This window comes from Hipposideros armiger, unplaced genomic scaffold (assembly GCF_001890085.2).
Source record: "Hipposideros armiger isolate ML-2016 unplaced genomic scaffold, ASM189008v1 scaffold_920, whole genome shotgun sequence".
Classification (NCBI taxonomy): Eukaryota; Metazoa; Chordata; class Mammalia; order Chiroptera; family Hipposideridae; genus Hipposideros; species Hipposideros armiger.
Window position 1 is genome coordinate 101,586 of NW_017732270.1, and position 15,206 is coordinate 116,791.

At 34.0% G+C, this 15,206-nt stretch overlaps 1 protein-coding gene across 2 annotated transcripts in view; it reads right to left on the reverse strand.

The window, feature by feature from the left end:
• CCDC152 (coiled-coil domain containing 152) overlaps positions 1 to 15,206 on the reverse strand; it is a 45,467-nt gene that overhangs the window by 10,865 nt on the left and 19,396 nt on the right. For both annotated transcript variants that reach the window (XM_019630532.1, XM_019630533.1), the window contains 3 exons: positions 14,915 to 15,008; positions 13,119 to 13,224; positions 9,016 to 9,084 (listed from right to left, as the gene is read on the reverse strand). In XM_019630532.1, coding sequence (XP_019486077.1) covers positions 9,016 to 9,084; positions 13,119 to 13,224; positions 14,915 to 15,008 — 269 coding nt within the window. The remainder of the gene's footprint in view (positions 1 to 9,015; positions 9,085 to 13,118; positions 13,225 to 14,914; positions 15,009 to 15,206) is intronic.

Here is a 15,206-nt window from a genome sequence, read left to right on the forward strand (position 1 = left end):
TTCAAGTACAGTATTGTTGGAGTGTAAACCGTGAGAAGGATGTGCTTAAATAGGTTGGGGCCATATCCTAATAGGAGGTAGACATATTCTATGTGAATGACTGAATTTTATTTCATAGGTTACAGAGTCATCAAAGAATTTTGAACAGTGAAATGAAATGATTCCTTATAATGTTAAAAGGATTATCTGGCAGTGTAGAGGATGAATGGGAGGGTTTTGACTCTAGAGGAATGGATATCAATAAAAGTAGATCAAGTATGAAATAACAGGAGCCTAAATCAGGCCAGTGGCAGTAAGAGACAAAAGGAAAATGAAGAAAACTAGATGATGGAATTACCAGCAGACTTAGCAACTGACTGGATAATAGAAGCAAAAGAGAAAGGGCCTACAACCAAGATTACTCTACCTAGCAAAGCTATCATTTAGAATTGAAGGACAGTTAGAGAGTTTCCCAGACAAAAAAAAGCTAAAGAAAAGGTGTTCGATGTTTTCCAATTTATAAAAGTATTCTTGTTTGTTTTAGTAAGTGAAGCATCTGTGAAGGGAAACTAATCATCTTTCCCCTACTACTCACCTTACTGAAGTTATCAGTGTTAACAGCTTCGTCTGTATCCCTTCCCTACTTTTCTCCCAGCGTATACAATTGTATATAAACATCCCATACATTTCTACTGGTTTTATTTGTTTTTATCAATATAAAATTGTACTATACATGTTACTTTGCAAAGAATTTATTTCCTAAAAGTGGATATTCCTTCAAGTCTTTAATTTTTCTATGCATGTATGTAAATACATTTTTATAAGTTTACATAAATAGGATATTATACATGCTGAGATACTTTTGTGACAGTCTTTTCTCTTTCTTTCATTTCTTTATGCCTCTTCCTCTCCCTCATTTTTTCTCCTTTCTCCCTTCGCCTCCACATCACTGGTGTAATTATGTATCCTTCTGTTTTTCTCCATGCTCTTAACCTCTGGATCATGCATATGCATACACAAATACACATTCCCATTTTTTATTCATATCTTTTGCCCATTTAAAAATTTTTATTTATATCTGCTGGTCAATTTGTAGAGCTCATTGTATATCGTAGATATAAACTACATTGGTATTTGAAAACATGTTTTTTGACTTTGGTGTGACAAAACAACATGTCAACTTCTTTTTTCATTGTTGTTGGTGTTTCTGTTGTATTCTTGTTAAGAAACTCTAGTAAGTCTGTTTTTTCTTCATATAGTGTCTGAGGGTCCCAGGTTGGTTCACAGCTCCAGGTTGTACATGTTGTGTCCTAGAGTTTCTTTTAAGTTTTGTTTTTTTTCTTCACTAAAGTCTTTTATCTATCTGGAATTTATTTTTGATGGTGAGAAAGAGCCCAAGTTTCTTTTCGTCCAGATGGAAAGCCAGTTGTGCCAGTACCATGTGTTAAAATGTTATTCTCTTTCTAATAAAGTGAAATATTCCTTGTGTCATATATTACATTGACAAATACTGGGGCCTGTTTCTACATTTAGTTCTTTATTCTTTCAATTTCTATGCCAATACCATGTTAATTTCATTCTAACAGCTTTAGAGCATGTTGTTATCTGGTAATGGAAGTCCCTCTTCCTCACATTCTTCTTATTTTTCATAGTTTTCTTGTTTATCTGTTTCTTTTGTCAAATGAACTATAAGATTATTCTATATAATCATTTATCCCACCCCAAATTTAGTATTTTAATTAAAATTGCATTAAATGTGTATATTAACTTCAGGAAAATGGACATTTTAACAATGATTATAAGTCTTCCCTTTGCCAGAAAAATTGATCAAACAAGCTAAATGTTATACTACTTGGACATTATCTGGTTTGGCATATCTATAAGTATGCTAAACAAAACCACATGATTTATCTGTGAACTAAAGCCATCTATTGAAGACATAGCTAACCTCCTTAATACTTTATATTTCAGTTGGCTCTTTGTTGGCTTTCATCTGTAGTGCAATCAACATATGGTTATTGTTAGCACTGCTTTGTTCCATCATCCTACCAGATTCTAGGTTCGATTTGGAAACACATATTCCCACCCTGGCTACTTCGTTAAGGTGCAAGGCTCTTGCTACTCTTGCTGGAGTGGCCATAAAGTCCAATAGCATTTTCCACCACTGTAGAACCCACCTGGTCCTGATATTTGACAAGTAAACTTTCTCTTACCTAGCCAAAATCCACTTTTATCTCTTGGGTTCTAATAATTTTGCAATGTATTTTCTAAAATTGGTTATTCTCTTTCAGTATCAAACTGGGAGGAAAATCTTTAGGTTTGCAGTTGCATAGGGCCCTGCACTCAGAAGGTGCCAGCTTGGTTGAATACTCTGCCATTAATGTCTTGAAATTCTTAATAATTTTGTCTTTGAATTTATATTTGTCAGTAAATTCCAATGGGACGAAGATCATGCTTGTGAGCAGAGAATACACGTGTGTGAGCAATATTCATGCCTTGCCGCCACATTCATACACAGCATTTTCAATGCCCCATGAACACAGAATTCCGGTGGACTCATGATGCTTTAGAGTTCAGCAAGACCCAAAGGTAAAAGTACAAGGTCAGCGTGTTCTATCTACAACTAAGTAAGCAAGAGCCCTGAAAGATCTGAGAGGGCACACTTTCCCTTTGAACTAGAACTTGCTTCAAATGCAAAAGGCAAGCAATGGCATTCTAAGAAACACAAATGACCAAGCAACTCTCTATAATATCCTTTTTTAACTTCTGTACCTCCCTCTAGTAGCCAACCAATTATGCTGAAAATGATGACACAGAAGGAAAGGGAAAGAGGGAAAATTCACAGTTCCTTTTCCTTTCGTTCCTTCTACTGCTAGGAAGCTGACAGTAGAGTGTTGGTAGAACATGTACATATCAAGAAGTAAAATGAATAAAAAAATGGCTGAGGTAGTTTTGTGCAGCATTTCCACTTTTTTGGTGAGAATGAAATAGATATGCATGTACAGCTATGAAGTATTAATTGTGTACTTTTGTGATTCTGCATGAGTTAAATGCTATTATCTTTGTATTTAAAAATAGTTTACACAATATAAAGATAAATGGCAAAATTCATGCTCATAATTAAAATTTTTATTTATTTATATTTCCTTAGAGCAACATTAAATAACAACAACAAAAAAACACAAAAAAAAACAAGTTGAGGGGGACCACAGAAGAAAGAAAAAAGCTTTATGTTTTAGAACCTGTAATGTTATATTTTTCCTGATTTTTGAACATGGGGACCCATATTTTTATTGTGCACATATCCCTGAAAATTAAATATCTAGCCTTGTTCATAGGTTTTGTTCTTTAATTTCCGTTTGATGCTCTTCTAACAAATTTCTTCTAGAAGGAGGCAATTTTTAAATAATTAAGATTCTGAAATATATATTCACAACAGATAATTTTCCCATACAAAAGATGATTATAGAAACATAGCATTCTTCCAATGATATACTAGAAGCTAAATGTCAAATTATTGTAGGAAATCTTTTTCACATTACTGTATTTTCCCATGTATAAGATGCTCCTATGTATAACATGCACCTTAATTTTGGGGCCCGAAAATTGAAAAAAAATGTACTACATAAAGTTATTGAACTCACTCAAGTTTTATTCATCATAAAATTCATACACCTCCTCATCACTGTCAAAACTCCCAACCATTAGCTTGTCCTCATCTGTGTCTGATGACGAATCACTGTCTTCATATAGTGCCTTGTCCTCAGTTCCATCTATGGCATTTGAAATCTACAACTACTGTATAAGACGCACCCCATTTTTAGACCCCAAATTTTTCAAAAAAAGCTGTGTCTTATACATGGGGAAATATGGTATGTTGAAAAGTATGTCCACATTTTTCAAACAACTTTTTTTTTTTTTTTTTTTTAGCTGAGCCATTCTGCTACCTGTTGGCAGCTCAGTGGCTGCTCAGCTCGGGCTGGACTTGAGTCAAACAACTTTTAATTTAAGCAATAATTTTTTCTTTAGGAATAACTGATCACAGATTATTCTACTTTCTCAGATTATTATCTTAAATAGAATAGTGCTGAGCTATGTGCTATTGCCCTTTTTAAAAACTTCTGATCAATGATCAATTTTGATTAAATCATTTTGCTTAGTATAATTTTGTACAACAAAGTTGTACTATACATAACAATGTCTTCCTTGAAACCTACCCTGATAGAATATAAAGGCATAAATAAACTCAAGTTATTCAGATTCAGTTCAGACATGATAAAAACAATATTAAGTTGCCAGAAATTATTTTTACAACTGGTAAAAATAAGCTTGAATTCTACTGATTTTGGAGGTGCTCTGTATTTGCAGCTGATTTCATGGATCTCTCTTGTCTCCCTATGACTGCTCATGTGTTTGAATTCTTTTTTTTTTTTTTTAAAGATTTTATTGGGGAATTAAGGGAGGGGAACAGTCTTGGGAAATTGGGGAAGGGGACCAGCCAAGTTGTTCTTCTTCAGTCTTCATTGTGGAGGGCGCCAGTCGCCATCTGGCTGCCTGTCAGCAGTTCGTGGCCTCTAAGCTCAAGGTGCTGTGTTTAATCTTAGTTGTGGGTCAGCATAGCCACCATCCCATGCGGGAGTTGAACCCAGCAGCCTTGTTGTTTAGAGCGCACGCTCTATCCACTGAGCCATCCGCGCAGCAGCTCAACTCAAGGTGCTGAGTTCAGTGTTAGTTGTGGGTGGGTGTAGCCCACCATCAAACAGGCAATCTTGTTACACCAGCTGAGCCATCCTGCCACCTGTTGGCAGCTCAGAGACAGCGTCACTGGCCCATGTGGGAATAGAACCGGCAGCCCTGTTGCTCAGAGCTCGCACTCTTAAGCCAACTCTTAACCAACTGAGCCACTCCGCCGGCCCCGTGTTTGAATTCTTAAAATAGATTCCTGAATTTCATTTGATCTGGACTGGTTATATGGTGATAATTTTTCTTGAATGGAGAATAATCTCTGAATTTTGTTTTCTTTGCCCTAGTAGTAACCACTTGCCATAAGTTAGAAGGCATGACACCACTATCTTTCATACAATGAATTACTGGGGTTCTCCTAAACTAGCATATAGAATAATATGCATAGTAAAATACAAGAAAAATTCCTATTATTTGATATATTGTGATAAATCATACTCCATTTCTAATCAGCCATGTCCATATCCTAAACTCCAAATACACATTTATTTCAAAGACAGGATAGATCCATTCTTCAAGTTATAAAGACCAAATTTGGGGGATAGGAGATAGGAGAATCAAGCAACAAGACATAAAAGCCCATATTATGAAAGGATGCCAACGCTTTTGCACAAGCTGCATGATGGGCCCTTGCCTCTCTCCACCCTGATGAACAGCATATCAAATGTAATTCCTTAATATTGCTTCATGACTTTTCTTCTCAGTGTCAAGTTAGCAGTAATAACAGGAAGAGCTTCTTTGGTCCCTGGCAATGACATCATCTCAAAAAATATGCTTAACTTGATCATCTAATCACTCATGAGAATGAGAAAGACTTAAGTTTTCCCTTAAGCTATGAAATTCCAAATTTGTTGCCCCAAATGGTTTAATACCTTGGCAAGAGGGACCAACCACTTTTTCACATGTAACTGATGAGAAGTTAGCAGGCAATAGACTGGCAATGTAAGTAACAAAATCTAAAAAGTAGTGACACACAGATGTGGTATTCTAAACTAAAAGTCTTCAAACTTTTACAATTGTATGCCCTCTTAAAAATAATGAGCATGTACTCCCCAATTCATGTCTATTTATTTATAAATTATACATGTCTATATATGCTATATTTTAATTGTATATAATTCTTAAAAGAGATACAAGTAGAAATTAAAAAGGTGAACTAAGGAGAAAAATGTTAAATTATTTTAATATTATTTAAAGTATTATAAAACTTTAATTATTGAATTATTACTAATGTTAATAGATGTTAAGTGAGACAATGGAACTGAAAATGCATCAATAATTTTTACAGTATAGATTTAACTCTTTGATACTGAAATTTGAAACCTGTCTTCAATATTCAGATTGTTTTTGATACTTGATTTTAATAGAACAAACGCATCACTGGCTGTACTTAACTATAAATCATGATACTATTTTTCACTCTTAAACACCAATTACACAATTGGCATTTGAAATTTTGTCAAATATCTACCTTCTTTCATGTTACTTGTTCTTATAAGCTTCTCAACAGGTTTCTTTTTTTAAACAAACATATAACAAAAGGGCTTAAAATCACTGAGAATCATTGATCACTCTTTGAATTTAGTGTTCCATTGCCAAGTTTAATGTGTGAGTGAAAATAGTTAAAGTTAACATATTTTCAGCTCTCAAATCATTTAATGATGGAACCATTTCTAATACTCCATTTGAAAATCTTGCTATAGATAAATTTTCTCCCTACAGAAGTTACTTGGCCACCATTGGCTGACATTTCATCAGGTATGATAGATTTTCATTTTTAACCTTTTAATATGTCTGATGAAGAACTTGTACAGGGGTAGAAGTGACAGCTCTGCTACTTCCTTTTTGTTGACTTGTATTTGTATTATTAATATGATCATTAATCTGCATATTATTTCTTAAAGCTGCTTGTCCATTTTGAAAGGTTTTTTTTTATTGTAAGTAGCTAATATAATATAGAAACCCAGGCACATGTAAACTATACCATATATCAGTGCGTTGAGACTGGACAAAAAACAAAGATGCAGCTGTTCAGTTTTAGAACTCACATTCTGCTTGGGAGAAGAGAAATCTTGTGTATGTATCATAAATGATGCATAATTGACATACAGAGAGAGGAAGGGATAACACTCCATTATTAAATATTCATTATATTATTTGTCTTGGTTTTCAGATAAAAATAATTGTAAATAGAAATTCCAATGTTTTCTTTCTGCATCTCAATGCATCATCTTTTACGTAGCCCATAAGCCCCTACTGAAAAGATGGATGAGAGTAAAGGGAGGTATCATTTCTCTTACAGTAGCTGAAGAAACTCTTAAGCCTAGAAGGTAACTGATTCACAAGCTCAAACAATGTTATCAAGACACCATGTCCTTTTAGTCTCTTCTTTCTGCTTATCCTCAATGTTGTCATAACTTTCAGGCTGGAAACAAGAAATCTGCAATAAATTCAGGTATTATATGCAGACTTATCAACAACCAGAAGAATACAGGTCATCTTTAGTTTTGGGAGAGAGGGAGTTTATTCCAGGAGCCTCCTATTGGAGCTGGAGTATAATTAGCTTCCCCTGAAGTATGTGGTTGGATGAAGAATGAATGTCAGAAAAAAAAAATCCAGATTCTATTAAGAAAGAGAGAATATAGTTTCTGGGGAGTCAACCATTTGTAACCACTCTGTAGCCTAAATAAGGAAATTAACCATACAATCTTGACAATCAAATGGATGAAAGAGGTGAAAGGTAGGTAGTTCACATCTATCACTTTACCCAAACCAAGGCCTGTAGAATCACTGGAAAAGTGAAATCAGTGAATCACTATTTCTTCCTGAGAGGCACCAAGGAATATCCATTTTCAGAAATAGCTACTTAAAAATTTGTACTACCACATTTTTGCAAAGATGGTATTCTTGATTACTGGTTAATATTTGATATCCTTTTACAAAGAAAGAATATATTCATTATTGACTTTTTGGAATTTCAAAATATTTAACTTTAATTTCTAGTAGATGCTTCATTTAAACAAAATCCTGGAAAATGTTAAATACCATTTAAATCCTAAGAATGGGACTGTAAATAATTATGAATGTTCACATATTTTGAAAATGCAGCTAAGTGTTATATTTCGTTACAGAGAAGAGAAAAGTTGTTCTGATCATCAGCATTGAAGTTAGAAAATGAAAGCCCAAACCAGGTGTGGGGTGGGGATAAAACACTGGGAAAAAATGAGCAGAATGCTAGTACCAAAAAGTGAATATTTATGGGAGAGAAGCCTGCACGAATTAGCCAAAAGAAAAGGCATTGAAGATGGTATGGTTCCCCATCTATTACCCTTAATCTCCAGAACAGTTTTTAGTGGTATATTGATATGGAAAATGAATCCTTTCTGTTCTTGCTTTTTGACAATAACTGTGAAGTCTTCTAATACAATTTCTATATTTGTTTCTTTAACACTTGAGGAAATATTTTAAGGGAAAGCAATGGGGGAAAACGAACTAATAGTAATTGTTGAAAAAAGATAAATCTCAATTAGAACATATAAAGACAATAAGGAATAACATGCCAAATCAAATAAATAGCATATAAGATCACTATTATATCTTACCTACACATGTAAAGTACTTTATGATAAAAGCAAACAAGAATGAGAGATTCTTGTTTGATGTAAGTTTTATGTTGGAGGGGACCTTGAAGGTTGTTTGGTTTAATTTCCAATATAGTAGAGGAAAATCCCACAAATACTGCACTGTAGCTGAATCAGAACAGGATAAAACACGTGGTTGCTTTGTCTGTTTTGTTCATGGCAGGCTTATTGGGTTAGCATGACTAGCAAAAATAAGATTAGCTGAATGTGTCAGCTTCATTTACACAAATGCAGCCTTAGTCTCTGATAAAAAAAAAATCAAATAGTAAACTATCACTGCAGTTTGAATAGACTATTCATCATGTAATTACTAGTAAATATCTACCCTTCAAAACTGAACATGGGGTTAGTAAAGACCAAGAGTACTACTGAGAATAAATATACTTCTAAACATTTGAAAGTAATAAGGGTAATTATTATGACAGATTGTAAAACCCTGATATCCCTGATTGAATTGTTCTGTTCAGCATGGCATTTTTTATTTCCTAATAATTGAGGAAGATATTAAGTAGTAAGGAGTCCTTCCCTGAGCTGATAAATTTAACAAGACCAGGTTAAAAGAAATTTCTTGTCAATGGTCTAAAAACTCTTTATTTTTAAGGGTGCTCAAATCCATCATACATTTTTTAGATTTTATTTTTTTCTAACTTACCTTTCACATTATGTTGATATTCAATGGTCTGTTGTAGCCCTTTTATCATGTTATGAAGAGTAGCACATTCTAAAACATAAAAGATAAATTTATTTGAAGATTATTTGCTTTCATTTTGGAATTAATCTCTCAAAATTGAAATACTTAAAATAAAATAATATTTAATTGACAATTATGAAATCTTAATAAAACAACCAGGTATCTCAAATTAAATTATATAATAGCTAATTTTTAATTACCCAGGTAAGTCAAATGCAATCCAGTATTTAGTAATGAGTTTTCTAAGGCACAATAAATCCAGTATAGCAGAGATTCCCTGCAGGCGCCTTAGGAATATCTGTCCTGGAAGTCAGGCACACCTGGGACTGTCTGGGGAACTAGGAGGATTGTGTCCATGTGAGTTTTCCATGAAAGAACATCCCAAGGACAGAGAGTCAAGGTACATTAAGTTTTGTTCAAAGATAGAGAGCTGAAGCTGGTGAGATGTCACTTGGAATAAGATACTGCTTTACTTCCTCACTGTCCTCCAACCTGTCCTCTTAGTATTTATGTCTGAGTCCTAGGGCAAGGGAGTAGCAATAAAAGGAGTAAAAAAGGTGTTGAGTTACAGGGCATCAGCAACTTTGGTGCCAATGACTTCTGGCATAATGGGAGACGGAGCCTTCATTGCAGCATTAGTGCCCTGATATGCGCATATAAGCTTTCAGTATATTCTTGGTTATCACCAGCAACAGCTAAACCTTTGATGAGTAGCAACATGGTGGAAACTTCTGTAACTTTAAGCAGTCCACTTGGCTATAAGCTCCTGGACAGCGGGGACTATTTTCTGTTGTGTTTACTATTTCTCCCTAATACCTAGAGCAGTTGCAGTTCATACCTAGTAGGCACTCAATAAATATTTGTTGAGTGATTGATTCATAGATAGGCAATATCATAGTAAGCTGAAGCAAGAAAGGGGTAAGTGGAGAAGCTCTGGCCTGAAAATAATAACATATATTGCTATTCTAAATGCTTTGTAAATATTAAATCATTTAGCCCTCTTAACCCTACGAGGTAGGTCCTAGTATTTTTCTCATTTTACATATAAGGAAATTGACACACAGAAGTTCAGCCAATTGCCCAAGGTCACACTTATAACTATTGTAGTAAGTGGTAGAGCTAGAACATGAACCCCAGCAGTCTAGCACTGAAGTGTAAAATGAAGTGTAACTATTTTACTGACACCAAGACGGGGAGCTTAGGAGAACTTGTTCAGGGTAATTTGAGTAGGTTGGAAAGAGGGCAAAAACAGAACCGGAGAAAGACTCTTTGTGCTATCACATTTTTACTATAAGGTTAGGAAACACAGGTTGTACTAGTTTAAATTTACAATTAAACTAGCTAAATACATAATGATGAAAAATTAAAAAAAGAATACCTTAATATTTTAACAAAGAAATATACATTTTAAGGTTTAAGGGGAATTTTACCTCTATGTGCTTGGCTTAACAGCTAATAAATACTGAGCCTTATTCTCTTTCTTTCAGTTTAAAGGCCCATGCCCAATATTCAGCTGGCATGCACTAGTGTGACATGCTGACTAGCTGCCATTTTAATTAGGCATGTGTTTTGGTGGTTAAATATTAAATACCACATATGTATCAAATAATAAAAACTTATCTAGGTATAATAATAGTACCATTTATTGAATATTTACTCTGCCAGGCATTACACTAAGTGCATTATACACATTACCCCCATTGTATTCAAAATGATACTGAGAAACTGGTATCATTATCCTGATTTTACAAAGGTAGGAAGTCATCCATGGAGGTCTGGTTACTCGCCAAAGATTCCACAGTTAGTAAATGGAAGGTATAGATTAGAACACAGATTTTTCAAATCCTGTGCTCTTGACCTACTTATCCAATACTTCCTCAAGAATTGTAGGATATGCTGAGGCAACCATGAAACTTGGAGTCAGTGGAACTATTAGAGTTTTCCCTTCTTCACTTTCAAGCTTACCATGGGTAAGCTACTTAGCCTATTTATTTGAGTTTTATATTCTTCCTCTGCAAAATAAAAGTACGGGTAATACCCATCCTACCTCACATACTGGACTATTCTTATATATAAGACTGTTCTGACAACCAAATGAGAAAATATACTTTCTAAACTCACTCACAAATATTTAATATTGTTATTGTTGCTGTTATTGTCTCTCTCCTTTGTCTCCCACCAAAATTTGTGTAGATTTCTTTTCTCCATTTATCACATTGCATTTTAGTTATTTGTGGTTTCTCCCGCTAGATAGTGAACTCTTTCAGGTAAAGATGATATCTTTTTTATTTTGATATCCCTTGCATCTAACATGGTGACTATTTCATAGGTGTTCAATAATTATTTTATTTACTGACTAAATGGAAGAACCACTACTGTGAGGGGAGAATGCAAAACATCACCCTCAGTGAGAGGTCCTGTACTCAGTGTGCATGTACAGTGATAGAAACTAAAGTGTTTTGGGGAAGTTAAAAGCTTTATGCAGTTAGAAGGTTCTACCATTGTGGTTTTTCACTTCTCCCCACAGCCCTCTGTTGTTGCCACCACCTACTCTCAGACAAAGTTCCCACCATCCTCCACATTTTCTCTCTTGCTAGTTCCCAGTAACAGAATGATGGTTAAATTACATTTGACTTTATCTACTTCATGTATGTTACTGTTAGCTGCTATATTGAAAAATCAAGGGAGTGTAGACTGAGTCATAACTTGTCTTTGTGTCTTTTAGAGGATGAATCCAGCAACAAATAAATATGGCCGCTGAAAGTACCTCAGCCAGTAATGAGCAAACTGAAAAGTCCTGAAAACTGGAAGTATACTGAATGTTTCAAAAATCTGTATTTTCACAATTTGAACACAAGGTGGCCCTCCCAACACATTTTTTTTTTTTTAACAAAGGAATAAGGAATTGTTCCTAAGGTAGACTACCATTCATTATTTTAGAATACTGGATTCAATTTTCTTCGCAAACATTTACCCAAATTATCATTTCTATTAAACTTTATAATTTAACTTGAAGAATACTACTACCCTCTTTAATTCTTAAAAACCAGAGCTCAGAATACAAAGCTACTTCTTATACTATATAATTTAGTAAATCAATAATTATTTTGAGCTCAAATTTAGCCTCTACCATTAACTAGAAATTTGGGCATTAACATCCATTTTATGAAGCAGTTGGAAACGTTAAATACAATTATACATGAAAAGAATTTTTTACAGTACTTGGTCCTCAGTATTAATATTATTTATCATCTTGAACTGGCAAAGAAATTCTTTATCTGGTATAAAATTTGGAAAATAAAATATCAAGATCTCATTTTTTGTTGTTGAACAAATTCAATCATATATATACTATATGGTTTGTTCTTCCTCTCTAAGTGAACACTTGGCTCTGTAAATTGTCATTCTTGTTCTTTTTCTTCTGCAGTGTATTACCTAGTAAAAAGGTCATTAGATTTAGAATAAGTAGAATTGGATATTTAAAAAGCATTTAATTATTTTTTTTCAAATATAAAACACACATGAAAAATAAGTATAGGGAAAAGTACTCTCTCTCCAGTCTCTGCCCCCACACTAACCAGTCTGTCTGTCCCCCAGAGCAAACCCCTCAGAGCACACCACATTCTCAGGGAGCAGCACCTCACTGCATGAAGCCCAGGCTCCCAGGTTCCCTACCGGGCAGCTGGCTGCAGAGAAGGCACAGGCTGAGCAAGGGCACAGCTAGGAGGGCGGCCACTGGGAGCCGAGCGACACACTGGCATGGGTGGCAAAGAAGTGAGGGGAGAGTGTCAGACTGATTCTTGGGTTTGCCATTTCTTAGCTGAGTGGCCTTCAGCAAATTATTTAACTTCTTGTATGCTATGTTTCTTCATTACTGAAGTAGAGTAATAATACCAGTCTTATCTGTCTTTCAGGGCTATACTAAGGATAAAATGAAATGATAGCCTGGAAAGTACTATGTGAACTTCAAATATTTCACAAATGTATGGGGCAGTATTAATCACTGTTGTATCAAAAAGCACTCTCGTTAGAATTAGTATTTCTTCAGTCAGTAAAGAACTAACCTTCTTTAAGTGAGACTTCCTTTGTTTGCATTCCTTTTAATAAGTAGTTCGATTTTTCCAACTGAATATCCAGTATATTGTTCTTTCCACTAATTTCTATCATTTTCTGTAGAAGAAACAATATATATTATTACCAAATCAATGCTGCTACTTTTATTTTTTTACCTAAGACTGTAAGACTAATAAAAATACAAACCACTTAATACCTGAATGTCTAATAATTAAGCCTGACATATATTTTTAAATAAGTCAACTTCCTAATTTACTTTTAATTTTAAAAGTCACATGGTAAAAAATAAAAACAGTTATGAAAAGAAAAATATGACATAACTCGAACCCTCAGTTCTATTGTTAACAATTCCTTATATATGTTTCCAAAATATTTTATGATTATACAACTATAGGAAAGGATCATATTATATTCTGATCTGCACCTTGAACGTTCAGCTTAGTTCTATTATCTTGGAGATGATGTCATATAAGCATATATAGGTCTACCTCATTCTTTTTAACAGCTGCATTGAATTTCATTTATGAGTATTCTGCAATTTATTTAACTAGTCCCTAAGTGAGGAAAATTTGTGTTGTTTGTACTTTTTTTTGCTATTGCAGATAATGAATAAACATTATTGAACATATCTCTTTGGTATCTTTGTGAATAGTATAACTGCCACCATATACCCTTCAAACACCTTTAAAAATCATCAATTCACGACCAATCTTGTGTCATCTATATCTTTACCCACTTCCCTATTGTCATCATTTCTACATTTATCTCAAAGCAACTCTCTGACATTATTGTGTACATAAATATTACCATTTATATGTATCTCTAAGAGATAAGTCTCTTAAGAATACAATCATAATACCATTATCACATCAAAAATTGAACAATATTTCTTATTTAAAATGTTTAAAAATATGATAGATATTTCCAAATTAATCTCCAAAACTGCCCCAATTCCTTTCTCACTGACAGTGCTAAATCTCTCTCTCTCTTTGCCCTTAGTTTGGTAAGAATCACTTAGTTAAGAAAACCTAAGTTCATTGTTTTAAAAAAGCCCATAATGTTACCTTAAAATAATAATCATAATGAAAATTCTTTTATTATGGCAATACTACATTGTGCAGATGAAAAGAGTAGATAAAAAATGATAATAAAAGGAGAGAAAATAGAGGTAAGTATTAGTTCCCCTCCCACTTCACAAACCCACTCCCCAAATCTGTAATTTATCCATCTACATTTTCTCAACAGCTATTCGTACTCCTCTCTGAGGCAGAGGAGGGGGAAAAAAACCTAATATATGCTTTTAGATTTGGTCTACCATGTAATTTGTCCCGAGTTAGCAAGGGAGGACTTCAAATAGGTCTGCTTAGGCAAAAGAGAAGGAAATGGGAAAAGATAGAATTTGAAAGACTAAAAAAAAAATTGAGTTAATCATAATGATAAGAGATTGAGGACTGAGTCTACTTCCATTCTTTTAAACCATTCCTGAGTTTATGGACATCTTGTACATTTAAGTATGTACTTTCCCACTAAGGTTAGCAAAAGTATATCAATTATTTGTTCCCTTGGCCCAGAAACATTTTGATGCATTAGTACAAATAAGCCAAAACCAGATATATTTTAAATATAGATTTCTAAAATGAGAAAGGGCTTAGCAAAGTACATTTCCATTATCTTTACCCTGTTCATTTTGGGGGGGTACACTTTTCTTTCTTCCCAACTCCTTCCATTGGTTAAAATCTGTTTCACATTTCCCTATATACTATAACTGTTTCATATATTGACATACCTTTTCTATCTGTGAGAAGTCATTTATAAGTTTGTCAAGATTCACACTGCTAATCTTTTTCATACATCCTTCGCTGCTTTGATTCATGTCTAAACTAGTAGAGAGTAAATAGTGTTAAAAACAAACAAACAAACAAAATCTAAAGCACTACAATAGTGGTAATAACTCAAATGCTAAAGTTTCTGTACTCCATTCATAGAGCACCTACGTAAGCTCCATTACACTCAGAGAATTTTTGTTATTCCATTATTAACAACAGTCAAATGCATTTAGGCTTCTCCACTCTTCTTCA